The sequence below is a fragment of the Prunus mume genome, linkage group LG1 (assembly GCF_029339155.1).
Source record: "Prunus mume cultivar Tortuosa linkage group LG1, ASM2933915v1, whole genome shotgun sequence".
NCBI classification, from domain to species: domain Eukaryota; kingdom Viridiplantae; phylum Streptophyta; class Magnoliopsida; order Rosales; family Rosaceae; genus Prunus; species Prunus mume.
In genome coordinates, this window is record NC_142698.1 from 31,246,012 (window position 1) to 31,261,314 (window position 15,303).

The window sequence follows — 15,303 nt, forward strand, 5'->3', positions numbered from 1 at the left end:
ATTTTTATGTTAGTTTGTAGGTAAAATCATATGTTCTCCAAATTTAAATTTTTTTAGGTCCATTTATTTGGAAAAATAAAATAAATCTAACACGCACAAAATTAATTTTAAAAAGTTAAAACATACAAAAAAAAAACACACACACACACAAAAAAATAATTATCACGAACAAATCGAATATGTATCTTTGGATTTACATCGTTTCCCATTGGAGCAAAAAACGTATTTACACCCCTGGAGGTGTAAAGGGGATGTAAAAGTGGCTTTACCTCCCCACCCGGGCGCGAAAATACACCCATCCACTGTGGATGTTCTTAGTGTAATATTTTTCTACCACTATTTTCTTACATTGATTTCATTTTTGAGGCCATCCTAAATTAACATATTTAGGCCATGTTTGGTATGCATGGACTGTATTAAATAACACTTGAAATCCATGTTTGGCAAGGGAGGGGATTAACTTAAATGAGACTCCATAGTCCAATAGTTAAAAAAAATAAGGACTCGCGTGTCTAATATAGAGAGCCTGAAATTGGGTTTCGCAAAATAGTGAGCTTCTTATTTTGAACATATGAGTCTGGCTGGATTTTCTTATTTGAATGAAAACCCTACCACCACATACCCAATCAACGGACTGTGGCAGAACCTATAACCACCACCCTCAAGCCATGCACAAACCCAGATCGAGAATCCACCCAGATTCATCTCTCTTCACCACCCCAAGCCATGCACAAACCCCATTGAGAAGTAGCAGTTCCAAAAAGTAAGAGAAAAGCATAAAATAATGAAACCAGAAACAGAGAGAAGACGGAAGGAAAGAAAGTGGAAGAACAGGAAAGAGAAAACGATAACAAAAAGAAAAGAGAGAGAGAAGAGAGAAATTCTTGTGCTTCTTGTTCACTAAGGTATATATCTTCTGTTCTAACTATTTATTTTCCTTTTCTCCTAAAGAGTTCCATTTACTATTATCAAATGGATTTATTCTACTTTTTATTTTTTGAGGATTATTTCTTAAGGTAAAATTTTCTAATTTATCAATTAATTCTTTGGGTAGTGTGGATGTAGCATTGTGCACTACTTGATTGATTTATGTTATTTGTTCTTCTAATTGATCTACTTTTTCAGCTAAATTTAAAATTAATTTGATAATTAAATTATTTTGTCTTTTAGGGATATTACTACTTACTACATATGTAAAGTCTGTAAGGTCTACTGGTTCGTTATCCGTTTACCCACTTCTTCCAATGCTTTGATATATTTATTATTAAATTTAGTATATGTCATTAAACTAAAAGTCTATCTATTTTATTATGTATTTTTCTACTCGTTCAGTTAATGTTTTTTTGCACTTCTATTTTTAATTGCTCAATAATTTCTAATGATCGGAGTTCTATTTGTTTTGGCTTGCTATCTATAAGATCTAATAGGTCTTTGATTTCGTTCTTACTAGGAAATCTTTGAATATTCTTATTATTATCTTCTAATTGAGATGTTATATAATCTAAGTCTTGTCTAATTGTTTTTAGTGATTTTTTTTGAAAATATTTTAATAACTGTTGAATTATTCTATTATGTTTGTTACGTTCAAATTTTACACTTTCTGCTTGACTAATTAAAAGCTCAATAATACTATTTTCTAAGGGATTGTTACTGCTGTTTAATAGATGCTTGTGTTCTTTTTGTGAAAAATAACACATTAATGTATTATTATCTAAAGTTAATTTTCTTTATCGTTGTTCACTGATTTTTAGATTAAGGTACTCTATCATATAATTAAAATTTATCTAAGTTTATCTTTCTATTTTATTCTAATAGGTGTCCACCAATGGCTAAACATGCAAATGGTTCACTGTTCTTAACTAGTGATTTGGTAATTAACAAAATTTTTAACAAGTTATAAAACGTTGGTTTTTTATTAGTTCTATTGATTGACTTCTGTCCTCAAGGTACTTTATTGGTATAATCATATTATTAAGGTGCTAAACTAAAGCTCTGATACCATTATTTTGGCGGGTCTCAATCAAGGTTTCTAATGGCCAAAATAACAACCATACACAATATCTAGAACATGGAACTGCAAAGACATCAACTTAAAAGGCCATGGAGCAGAACTCAAAGGTTCCCTGACAGACATCCAGTTATTGTTATGGCAAATATCAAATATGACCAAGTGCTCAAACAAAGTATTAATCGTCAGTTTAGCAAGATAATAATATAATTATGAAAAGTGTTTTCCTGTTTTGGATAAGAAGTCTGCTAATAAAATCAAAAATAAAAGGGAAAAAGATTTGTTTAATTGCTTTTGTTGCTGGAACTGTTATGATTGGGAATTAACAGTGGTGGTATTAACAGTGATCGGAGTAAGAGAGTATAATAAGAGAATAAAAGAAAGTATATGAACAAATGAAGTATATTGATTGAAAACTGAAAGAGAAAGTACTTAGATGTTTTCTTCTCTGGTATTGTACTTCTCTCTTCGGAGTTACAAAACTATATACACTTATTTACCGACTCTGCTAAGGATGACTAATGATGAGAAGATGAGCCTCTCTATCTCTCTGAACTCTCTTCATACTTCACATGTCAACTAATGGCAAACAAACAATTCTCATGCATTTTAAGACAAAATGCACTAAAAAATATGTATAAAGAAACAAAAGCATTATTTCTGGTACTATGTTGCGCAGTAATAATTGTTGGACATAGACAAAGTGACAAAGTCTTCACATGGTTTGATTGCTTGAAGATAAAATCTTCACATGTAGGCCTACTCTATACACATGCTTATGATGGTTTTTGGTGGAGGAAAGAGCTCTAGGACTTGCATGTCTTTGATGCTAAAGATAATGGGCTTTTTCGTCATGTTGAAAAGATTTTGGGTGTTTTTGAGAGCTTGCTGCTTCTTTTGGGTTTTTCACTAAATTCCTAATTTCGTATACCAACAATCAATCACTCCGACTTCATGACATTGTCGTTATTTGGCATTCAAACTTCATGTGGGACCTTTTTCAAGGGCATTCTCACTATTTTCAATGAATACAGTACCTGAAACATCTTGCTTCGTTAACATGCATAATATTGCCTACAAATGCAGTGACGAGAATGCCTAATTGAGATAAATAATGAGAATGCCCTTGAAAAATAGTACGTTGTCTTGTGACATGCCATAATTTAACGAAAAATTGGCCAAAAGTACCAAATTGTAACAATGTGTAAAGTTTGATTGATTAGTTGTAACTTGTAAATAATATGAGTTTAGGTTGTAATTTCACAAAACCAGAAAAGTTAGGTTTCATTTATGTGAATTCATCATAATCTAAAATTTGACGTGACCATCCTCCTTCCAATTAGTGATGGCAAAAATCCCGCCAAGTTGGGTAAGGGGTGAAGATTTAGGGGAAAATCCGGGGCTGGTACAAGAATCCTTGAATTATAAAAATCCCTAGTTGGAGATGGGTCGGGGATGATATTGTTATTCCGACCCCCAAACTCGGCCCAATTAGTGATATGCATATATATTTTTAAATAATAAATATCGAATATAGAATATATATTTCAATAAACCATATAAGAAACAATTCATGATTTTCTTGGTTGACCAAAAAACATATGGAAATTATTTTTATTTATTTATGTACTTTTCTTGATTCGTTATTAGAACTTCCTCCCGTACTATTTGATGAAGCTACAGTGCTAGTGCTAGAGTGCTACCATGGTTTTTTTTTTTTTTTTTTCATTTTTTATTTTTCGTAAGTCTTTAATGTATTTTTTGTGTGGTTAATTTTAGTGGTAGAATAAGAATTTTGTGACAAAATATGTAGTTTTGATTGTGGATAATATGATTTCTAGTAGTTTGTCAAACTGTTGAGATGATTTTGAGTAGTTAAGTTGAATTTTATGATTTAATTGAATGTAATTGAGTTGATTTGTTTGGTCAAAATTGAGTGTAGTATGTTTTTAAAGAATCAAAATCGGGAATTCGGGGTGAGTTTGGGAGACAACCTCTTTATGCAGACGACAAGAATTCCTTGAAATTTCTTACAGGATTGGGGCGAGATGGGTGCGGGGATGGGGAGCAGTGATAGAGATGATATTGCCGTACCTATCCCCGAACCGGCCTGTTGCCATTGTTGAGATTTCAATCAGAACTTGCACACACAATGCATCAGCTCACACAAAACCAGATGAATTGAAGAAAATAGAAAAATGCAAAGAAAGAATGGCTACACAGTAATGCTCAAAGGTTCTTTGCTATGCACAAAACATGGCAGTGCACAGTGCTCTCATTTCTAACGGAACATTCCTTTTACAATGCTGAGAATGTGATCTCAGCCTTACAATTGATCCAGCAATGTAAGATGGACACTTGTCTTAAATTTGAGTCATATAAGTTTCATCCAACCAAAATATTACATCTATAAAATAAAACTTAAACCAGCAAGAATTTATAATTCAACATTCCCTTCTAAATTGTTGACTGGTTTAACACCAAGCAGACCTCTTAAGTAATTGAATCGATCCTTAGACAAAGCTTTAGTGAATATGTCAGCTGCTTGCTCTTCAGACTTGCAGTATCTTAGATCCACCACACTTCTTGCAAAACATCTCGAATGAAATGGTATCTGCGGTTAATGTGTTTGGTCTTTGATGGAAAACTGGATTCCTTGTCATTGCAATCGCAGAGGTGTTATCTACCATTAATGGAGTTGCCTCTTCTGCAATTCTCCAAAGTCTTCAAGCACAAACCTCAACCATATAGCTTGAGTAGTAGCTTCACTTGTACTAACATATTCAGCTTCAGCTGTGGAAAGAACAACACTGTGTTGCTTGACAGATGCCCAAGAGAACACTACACTTCCAAATGAGAAAGCATATCCAAAAGTGCTATTCATGTCATCTTGACTCCCACTCTAGTCACTGTCAGAGTATCCAATTAATACAGCTTCTTTTCCCTTCTGGTATTCAATACCATAATCAATTGTGCCTTGGATATACCTCAACACCCTCTTAGCTGTTCCATAGTGTTTCTTTGTAGGACAATGCATGAATCTAGCTAATAAGCTAGCTGCAAACATTATGTCAGGCCTTGTAACTATTAACTACAACAAACTTCCCACAATCTACCTATGTTCATTCTCATATGCAGGATCACTTCCATCAGCTTTGCATAATTTCTCACTTGCTACTAGAGGAGTACTAACAGGTTTACATTGTTTCAAACCAAACTTGCTCAACAAAGTCAATGTATACTTCTTTTGACTTTTAAAAATACTATTTTCAGTTTGAATCACAGCCATGCCAAGAAAATGATACACCTAAGTCAGTCATTTCATACCTTCTCATCATCTTAGACTTAAAATATGCAATCAATTCTTCACTGCTTCATGTATACACTATATCATCAACATAAATCGATACAATGAGTGCTCCAGAGTTTTCCTTTGTCTTGCAATAGAGAGTTGCTTCACTAGAGCTTTTTACATATCCACAATCAATGAGATAAGAGTTAATTTCCTCATACCATGCCCTTGGCGCTTGTTTTAGACTGTACATGGCTTTTTTTAGTTTATACACTTTGTCTTCAGAATGCTCAATCACAAACCCATCTGGCTGGTCAACATACACTTCTTCCTTAAGAACTCCATTCAGAAAAGCAGACTTGACATCCATTTGGTACAGCTTCCATCCTTTTTGAGCTACCAATGCAATAAGAGTCCTAATTGTGTCTAATCTGGCTACAAGAGCGAAAGTTTCATAAAAGTCAATACCATGCTTTTGTGCATAGCCCTTGACAACCAACCTAGCTTTATGCTTCTGTATTGAACCATCAAGGTTCAACTTAGTTTTATAAACCCGTTTGACACCAATTACTGGCTTTTCCATTGGTCTGTTAACCAATTCCCATGTTTCATTCTTCTCAATTATCTTCATTTCATCCTCTATTGCTTTCTTCCAAGCAGTATCTTATGAGGCTTCTTCATAATTCTCTGGTTTAATAACACTCATGTTACATCTTGCATAAATCTCAGCAATGTCTCTAAGTTTCACAGGAGTTTCACTGTGTGTGACATTCTTTGCTTCAGATCTAGAAGAACTTGAGTTCTCAAACTGAGTTTCCTGTGGAGATGAGTCTGAAAGTTCACTCTCCATGGCAGTGTCTCTTGTACCATCTTCAAGACTCATGGGAATTGAGATGTGCTGCACACTCTGATTTTCCCAATCCCACAGAGAATCTTCATCAAAGATTACACTCCTAGAAACAACAATCTTGTTAGTTTGTAAGTTGTAGACCCTATATCCCTTCTCACACTTACCATAACCAACAAAAATACATTTAGTTGCCGAGTCATCCAATTTGGACCTCAATTGATTAGGTACATGACAGTAGCAAACAGAACCAAATACCCTCAGATGTTTAATTCTAGGCTTCTCTCACTAAATGATTCAAATGAAGTTGAATCATTTAAAGCTCTAGTTGGACATCGATTTTGAATGTAAACAATTGTGTTTACTGCCTCTCCCCAAAACTTATAAGGCAACTTCTTCTCATGCATCATTAATTTACTCATTTCCACTATAGTTCTATTTTTCCTTTCAGCTATCCCATTTTGCTGAGGTGAGTAGGCTACAGTAAGCTGTCTTTCCATTCCAACATCCTCACAAAATTTCATAAATTCAGTTGAGGTGTACTCCCCACCCTTGTCAGTTCTAAGCTTCTTAATCTTATAGCCACTTTGCAGTTCTACCATAGCTTTGAATTTCTTGAAGATATTAAATACCTCAGACTTGAATTGCATGAAATATACCCAGCACATTCTGGTGCAGTCATCAATAAAGGTTAAGAAGTACTTGTTACCTCCAATGGTAGTGGATTGCATTGGTCCACACACATCTGAGTGTATGAGCTCTAATGGCATGCTTGCTCTCCATGCCTTCTCTTTATCGAATGCCTCTTTGTGTGATTTCCCCATTGCACAACCTTGACACACCTTCTCTAAGTCACCAATTTCCGGCAGTCCATACACCAATTCTTTCTGTTGTAACATTCTCAAGTTAGGAAGATTTAGATGACCACATCTTCTATGCCAACACCATGTAGTTTCTTTAATTGTTGCCTTCATAGCTACCGCATTTGCATACTGAAGGGAGAGAGGAAAACATATGTTTCCAGTCATTGGAACCTTAGTCACAAGGTGTTTCAGTGACTTGTCATCATATATCTCCATTATAGAATCACCAAAGAGCAAGAAATATCCATGCTCAATCATCTGTCCAACACTAAGCAGATTCTCATCCAACCTTGGTACAAGCATGACTTCCTTTATATGCCTTGGTCCAGATTTCGTTTCAATCACTAGAGTGCCTTTACTAGTGGCTTGAACAAGATCTCTAGTTCCCATCTTGACTTTTGCAGTCACATTGGTGTCTATATCAGTGAGCAGAGATTCATGTGAGGTCATATGGTTGCTACAAGCACTATCCACATACCACACACTACTGTTCTTGATTACAGAGGCAGCATGGCAAGCATAGAACATTGTCCCTTCTTCCTCCATGTGTTTTGCATAATGAGTTGCCTGAGGTGTTTTCCCACTGCAATCCTTTGCCAAGTGACCAAACCTTTCACACTTATAGCATTTAGGTTTGCCTTTAAACCAACAAACACCATAATGCAATTTATCACGGATTTTGCAAGGACCCTTAGCTCCTTCATTCTGATTTTCCTTTTTGAAAGTATTTCCAGACTTCCCCTCCCATTTCTTCTTGTTTTATGATTTCCAATTCTTCTTGGACTTAGAACTCCCATCTTGTGCAACATTTGACTGCTCTCTGGGGTTCACACTTAGGCTAGAGAAAGCCTTAACTGTCAGTTTCTCAGTGTGCCTTTGCAACCGTTGTTCATGGGATTTCAAAGAGCCAATAGCCTCCTGAACTCCTATAGTCTCTGTGTCTTTAGTCTCCTCTATCACCTCTGCAATAAAATCATATTCTCTAGATAAACTAATCAAAAGTTTATGTACGATTCTTTGATAAGAAATATCCTCTCCATAAGACTTCATTTCATTTACAAGCTCAAGCAAATTGGTTATATACCCAGATAGAGACTCATTATCTTGCATACGAGTATTCAAATTCCCTTCTAAGTGCTTGCAATTTTATAGATCGTACCTTTTTATCTCCTCCAAATTCCTTTTGCAAAATCTCCCTAGTTGCTTTGCCAGATTCTTGTAGAGCAATTCTGGGAAAAATTTCATCAGAGATTGCACTCTGAATCAGACCCAACGCCTTAGCATCCTTTGCTACATTTTCCTCTAGTGCAAGCTTCTGAGCTGCACTCAAAACACCACCGTCTTCTTTCTTCACAGGATTCTCAAACCCTTGTTCCACCATATCCCAGAGTTTGTGCGATTTGAAAATCGTACACATCTTGATTCTCTAGAAATCATAATTGTTGTCATTGAAAATGGGAGCACGAAGCTCACCCATTCTAGATCCAGCCATCTGAGACCAAATCCATGAGATAGAGGTTATCAGCTTTGGATTTCCTCAACTCCGATTTTGATTTCACGACGCCTAGATACAGAGTCGTAACCAGGCTCTTGTTACCATGTTGAGATTTCAATCAGAACTTGCACACACAATGCATCAGCTCACACAAAACCAGATGAATTGAAGAAAATAGAAAAATGCAGAGAAAGAATGGCTACACAATAATGCTCAAAGGTTCGTTGCTATGCACAAAACATGGCAGTGCACAGTGCTCTCATTTCTAACGGAACATTCCTTTTACAATGCTGAGAATGTGATCTCAGCCTTACAATTGATCCAGCAATGTAAGCTGGACACTTGTCTTAAATCTGAGTCATATAAGTTTCATCCAACTTATTACATCTGTAAAATAAAACTTAAACCAGCAGGAATTTATAATTCAACAGCCATTCCTACTTCCGACCCTGAGAAAGTACCACGGACTCTTTGTGCGATCTGCTGTTAGTTTATCAAACACTACACCTTAGCGCCCCGTGGACTCACCGGTGACAACAAATTTCTTCACCTTCCCCGCCTTCACTTTCAACTTTCAACTTCCCTTTCCTCTTCCAATAACATTAACAAAACAACAAAACATAATTTTTTTTTATTTTAAAAAAGATAAATATAAAATAAGCAGTAAATCAGAATTCAAACAGCTCCATGAGACTTCGATCGCGATCGAAGTAGAGAGCTTTCAGAGCCCCAAACCCTAAGCCCTGAAGATCCGAAGCAGAGATGGCGATTCTCTACGCGGTGGTGGCTCGAGGAACAATCGTGTTGGCCGAGTTCAGTGCGGTCACAGGGAACACAGGGGCAGTGGCTCGGCGCATCTTGGAAAAGCTTCCATCGGAGGCCGATTCTAGGGTTTGCTTCTCTCAGGATCGGTACATCTTCCACATACTCAAATCCGATGGCCTCACTTTTCTTTGCATGGCCAACGACACCTTCGGCAGTGCGTAACGTATTTTCTTCAATTGTGTTCTTCAATTTCGCTTTGGGAAATTCAATTTTGGTGCTTTATTTTTCTGGATCTTATGGTCTTTGAGTATATTGGTGTATTTGTTTTGATGCAGGGAGAATACCCTTTTCATACTTGGAGGATATTCATATGAGATTTATGAAAAATTATGGCAGAGTGGCCCCTTATGCTCCTGCTTATGCAATGAATGATGAGTTTTCGAGGGTTTTGCATCAGCAGATGGAGTTTTTCTCCAGCAATCCTAGCGCTGATACTCTCAACCGTGTGAGAGGCGAAGTTGGTGAGGCAAGTCTTATGTGCTTCTCTGGAATTTTGATTGTCATTTGGTCTTTCTAACTTGTTTGTTCTACTATTTGCCAATTATTTTTGTCTGGGAATAAGGAAGCTTCACTTGCTACATGTCATTTTTGCCTGTTGCTTAAACAAGTATTTGAGGAAAACACATCTGTCATTTAGAAAGCAAGTCAATTGGTGTTGTCCATTCAAAGATTTTCTAGACACATTCATTTGTTTATTGAAGCTTTCACAGCTAGTTTGCAGTCTCAATGCACGATATTTTATATAAAAGTAGTTATATGCTTTGTAGCATTCAAGTGATATGGTATTTCGTAGGCTTTATAAACCTTTTGTTTTCCCTTTTCAATATATTTCTGATTTTGCTGCCCCTTTGTTTTTTCTTCTATCTTTTAGGTTTGTGTTTCATCCTTCAATGCATTTCTTGTTCTGTGTTTGGTTTGTTCTAACAGTCACTTAAATTTTGGTATGTCTAGATAAGAACTATAATGGTGGACAACATAGAAAAGATATTGGAGAGGGGTGACCGAATTGAGCTTCTTGTTGACAAAACTGCAACTATGCAAGATAGTGCATTTCACTTCAAGAAGCAGTCCAAACGGCTTCGTCGAGCTCTGTGGATGAAAAATGCCAAGCTCTTGTAAGTTATTTTGATTTACACAAATGACGTAGACTTATATCTTTAGGAATATGTTCAAGTTTTGAAAATAATAGGAAATGATTAATATTAATGGTACCTTGAATAAGCTCACCATTTCGAGGCCGGGAAAAGGTAAACAAACATAGTTAAAGAGAAATACCTGGTGATGGGAATGTTTCATCTGTGGAGTGAGAATTTATTAAACAAAAGTGATAATTTCCCCATGAGAAAATTTATTAATGATCAAACCCAAATTTGAAAACAAAAAAGGTAAGAAACTGAATACACTGAAGGCAACAGCAATGACCCAGAACTTAAAATCCTATCCACCCAAAAAAAAAAAAAAAAAGAAAAAGGGCGGTTTGAATTCAACAATAAGTTAAGAAAATTCACATAAAGTTTATCTTTGATGAAGTCTTTTCCTCAGACCAAATAAAGGTTAGAAGAATATTTCATTGAGAAATAAAGTACAGAGGTGAAAATTTGTAAAGGGAAAACAGGAAAGCTAATTGCATGGGAGTTAGGCTCCTAATACTAATATACATTTGCAATCACAATCCTGAAATCAATAACCATGACAGCAAAAAACTCCGACCTTTGTTTTCTGGAAAGGAAAAGAAAATTCCTACCTTTGTTGGGGCCATAACTGTAATTCATGTTGATTGGAAATTTTTTGAAAAAGTGTAAGGCTTTGAAACTGAGGTGTTAGGGGATGGATTTGAAGATGGGAAGCTGATTTGAAGGGAGTGGACTGTGGACCCAAGTGATGTTGAAGCTAGAAACAATTTCAGTAGTGGAGAATCAACAGCAAACTGATTGGGGAAAGTTGTAGGCAAGGTGGAGGTGAGAGAAGAGGGGTGTTTCAAGTGTGTAGGAACTGTCCAGCAACCTTTGGTTTTGTTTTAAGGAACTTTCTTATCCCACTCAGGGAAGGAATGGCTCTCCCCAAACTTTGAGGGGATTTGAAATGAAATTCGATTTCTTATTACTTTGTCTAACCAACTCCTCACAATTTCCATGGAATCTCAAATCCATTCCATCCCTGATTTCAGTGACCAAACATAGTTTGCAATTCAAGTGAACTCAAACCATCTTGCTGAATTTTATTTTTCCAGTCTTATCTTTCTTAAGATAACAAACTTTTTTTTTTTCCTAATGGTGACTAGGGATTTTCTTAGTTTATCGAAAAAGACACATTCTTAGGTTACATGTCCTCCTTATCACCCCATGCATATGAATTTTAATTTTACAAGTGACAATGTGATGCTCTTAAGTTTATTATGAAGCTGTAGTCCGTTATGCCCAGTGCCATCTGAAAATGACATTTTGGTTTTATTTAACCCCAAAACCATCAAGTTGTGGCCACTGCAATTTTTTGAATGCATCAGCTTTTTTTTTTTTTTTTTTTTGTGGTTTCAATTTGAACATGATTATTCTGTTCTAATTAAGTGGTAAGGAGTAAAATGTTGACTTCACAACAGGATCAAATATGTTGATCACATATCGAACTCCGAAATCACTAGGCGCTTAAAAAACTAAAAGATTTTACTTACTCTGTTATGGCTCCTGTGCTTGCCGAATAGTTGTAAAGAAAAAGCTACATGATATATTTCATATTTCCATGACTTGTTTGATTAGTATTCCCATTTCCAGTTCAGTGCACTGAAGGTTGTCTAATTGTGACAGGGCCCTGTTGACATGCTTGATTGTTGTGCTTCTGTACATTATAATTGCTGTTTGTTGTGGAGGCGTCACGCTACCTTCCTGCAGATCTTGACTCCTCCGCTTCTTGTTATAGTTTCTACTGTGGTAAGGAACAATGACTTTCGAGAAAATCAAAGTCAATCTATATGAAAGGGGGTTCCAGTGGTTAAGGGTTCAAATCTTTTTGGTGTATATTGAAGTAAAATATCGAACACTTTGCAATGTTCTAGGAGGAATCCTGCAGATTCTTTGTTTTGCTGCATTTGGAGTGAATTGCTGAGATTTCTTTTGGCAAGCTTGTCAAGTTCTTACAGTGTGTCATATCATCTTTGTATTCTTTACGCCTGGGGATTTTGAAATTATCATTGATTATAAATTTTAACTCCTGCTAGTTGTATTCAACGGTTCAAGTTTCTGGGTGTACATGGAAGAAAAATACGTATACTCGGTTCCAGTAATAATCCTGTAAATTCTTACTGTGGTTGTGCCTCGCATCCATCCAATATTCTCTTTTAGTTTTACTACTTTTGAAAAGCTTCGCACATTTTTATGTTCTACTCTATTAGAAAACTCCATCTATGGACAATCGATTTGTTACTCATTTTAATTCCCCTGTAATGATTTTGTATATTGTAAACTTTGGTTTGTCCTCTCGGTGCGTTTATTATAGACTTCTTATTCAATACAGCAATGTTCTTACTGATGGAAGGGCCGAGAGCCTTCCATTGCTTTTGAGTTTCTAAACTGAATAGTATTTATGTGTGGCTGATGATTTGTCTTAATTTTCCTGTACATCTTGAATAAATTTTTAATTTTAGTTTTGGTTAGTAAGAGTTTCGCTCAATCTACATGTTCATGGCATATGTGGGTTAGGACGCAGTGTGTTTGTTTTCTTATACTCAAATTTGATTCTCCCTCCATCTAAGTTAAGACGAGTTTGGGGTGTGCATTCAATTAGGATTCTAGAGCGTTTAAAAGATTTTAAAAAATCCAGGTTCAATTTGGATTTATACGAACTTTAAAAGAGTTTCTACAAGTCTGGATGTATTCAATTCAGACTTGTATGAATTTTTAAAAAGTTCATACAAATATGGGTGTATTAAATTAGGATTATAAAAAAGTTCAATAAAATCTAGGTGTATTTAAAAAGTCATATATTTGGAAGGATTTTATTGAGTGATAAATTTGGGTAGAGTTTAAGGTGAGGTATAAATAACAAAGATCATAATAAATCCAACCTCTCTCCAAGGACAATTACATGGAGTGAGAATTTGTGCTAATGCGCCTAGCATTCATCATCTTTTATTTGCGGATGATAGTTCAGTTTTGCAAGTGCCTCACGGGAAGAGTGCTACAGTCTTGAAAATTCTTAAAACCTATGAGTTGGTATCTGGGCAGGTGATAAATCTCCACAAGAGCAGCGTTGTATTTAGCAGGAATGTGGAAGAGGCATCAAGAAAGGAGTTTACAGATTTGTTTGGAGTGGAATGCGTTGCCGTTCATGACAAGTACCATTATGGAAGAAACTGGTGGGTTGGAGAGGCAAGCTTTTAAGTTGAGCTGGTAGAGAAATTCTAGTGAAGGTTGTAGCACAAGCTCTACCAATTTACACTATGAACTGTTTTTTTTTACCTAAAACTTTAGGTGATGAGCTAAATAGTATTATTGCTAAATTTTGGCGGAGTGGTGATGGGGAAAAACGCAAAATTCATTGGCTTTCCTGGAATAAATTCTGCCAGCCAAAAAGAGTGGGTGGATTTGGTTTTCGGGATCTTAGAGCCTTTATTTATGCTTTATTAGCCAAACAGGCATGGAATTTGCTTATGAAACCAGATTCGTTGGTGGCTCGTTTGTTTTAAGCCGAGTACTATACGGGTGTTGATTTCTAGAAGGCTTCATTGGGCTCAAATCCTTCTTATTGCTGGAGCAATATCTTTAAAGCTCAAACAGTGTTTGAGCACGGGTCCCGTTGGCAGGTGGGTAATGGCGAGTCAATTTCAGTGTGGCAGGATCGGTGGATTCCAAGGCCCAAAACTTTCAGTGTGTTTACCCTTCCCCCACATGATTCTTTCGAAGATTTACGAGTGAATGATCTTATGGACAGTCCTGTTAGAATTCAGACTATGATCTGAATTATAACTTGCATTCTACAAATGATTTTGAATGAGTAAAGTTTTTCTGAGAGACTTGCTGAGTGAGAGAGAGCTTTGAAGGAGAAACAAAGATGAGCTATTTCTTCATTGATCAGACACACAATCACTGTGCACACACTTAACCGTTGGGAATAGAATATTCCCATTACATCATCCAAATCTAACCATTCAATCAACTACCCTATAAGATAGTGACAAGTGGCATAAGTTGACTCTTAACTCTAAAACTTCATCTTAGCTGTTCATTGGAATGTAATCCAATGGCTTACATTTGAAATACTAAAAATTAAACTAAGTACAAAAACATTTCAGCTAAGACACTTATATTTCAACACTCTTGATGATAAACTGTTAAACATTTCAGCTAAGACACTTATATTTCAACACTCTTGATTAATCTTCCTTGCTCAACTTGTCTTGAGCACATTTGTAGTTTCTTTCCGTTGCACTGGCTCTTTGACAGTGATATCCCTTGTGTGCTTTTCTTTGGTGCAAAGCACCTCATCGGTAGAATTTTCCTCTCCACCTATAATTGTACCTCCCCTCCCAAAGCTGATAAACATTGTTAGGTTGAATCTCCCCCTTATAATCCCCACCGAACTTTGTGTAACTGAGAGCTTCTCTTCTTTGGCCTTGTACAAATACCCTTCTCTATCTAGAGCGTTGCGCGAAATTAGATTCCATCTTAGTTCCGGTAAATGTCTCACCTCACTAAGGCTCCTAACAACACAATCATGCATCTTGATCTTTAATGTTCCCACGTCCAAAACTTAACAACTTGTTTTGTCTCCCAACGAAATCTTGCTACCTTCCCTTTCTTCATATGTATCAAACTCCTTCCTATTTGAACACACATGAATCAAACAACAGGAATCTAGAACCCAAACTGAAACAAAACTCATACCTAAAGAATTTGCCAAGACTTCCCCGTTACGCTTCTCATCTATAACCATCAAAAGTTCGTCATCGGTGTTGACACGTTTGTTGCGCCTGAACTTTTG

General features: G+C 36.1%; 1 protein-coding gene across 1 annotated transcript; it reads left to right on the forward strand.

Annotated features, from left to right (window-relative positions):
- Positions 1 to 9,056: 9,056 nt before the first annotated feature.
- VAMP714 (vesicle-associated membrane protein 714) lies at positions 9,057 to 12,683 on the forward strand. The gene is made up of 4 exons (XM_008230885.3): positions 9,057 to 9,484; positions 9,606 to 9,796; positions 10,282 to 10,445; positions 12,132 to 12,683. Exons 1-4 carry the CDS (start codon positions 9,268 to 9,270, stop codon positions 12,220 to 12,222), a joined length of 663 nt encoding a protein of 220 aa, XP_008229107.1. The 5' UTR covers positions 9,057 to 9,267; the 3' UTR covers positions 12,223 to 12,683.
- The last annotated feature ends 2,620 nt before the right edge of the window (positions 12,684 to 15,303 follow it).

Excerpts from the sequence above, each read along its gene's own strand:
- VAMP714 (XM_008230885.3), top strand. The coding sequence starts at position 9,268 with ATGGCGATTCTCTACGCGGTGGTGGCTCGAGGAACAATCGTGTTGGCC. Across the intron at positions 9,485-9,605 it reads GGCCAACGACACCTTCGGCA|GGAGAATACCCTTTTCATAC; the intron begins GTGCGTAACGTA and ends GTTTTGATGCAG. Across the intron at positions 9,797-10,281 it reads TGAGAGGCGAAGTTGGTGAG|ATAAGAACTATAATGGTGGA; the intron begins GCAAGTCTTATG and ends TGGTATGTCTAG.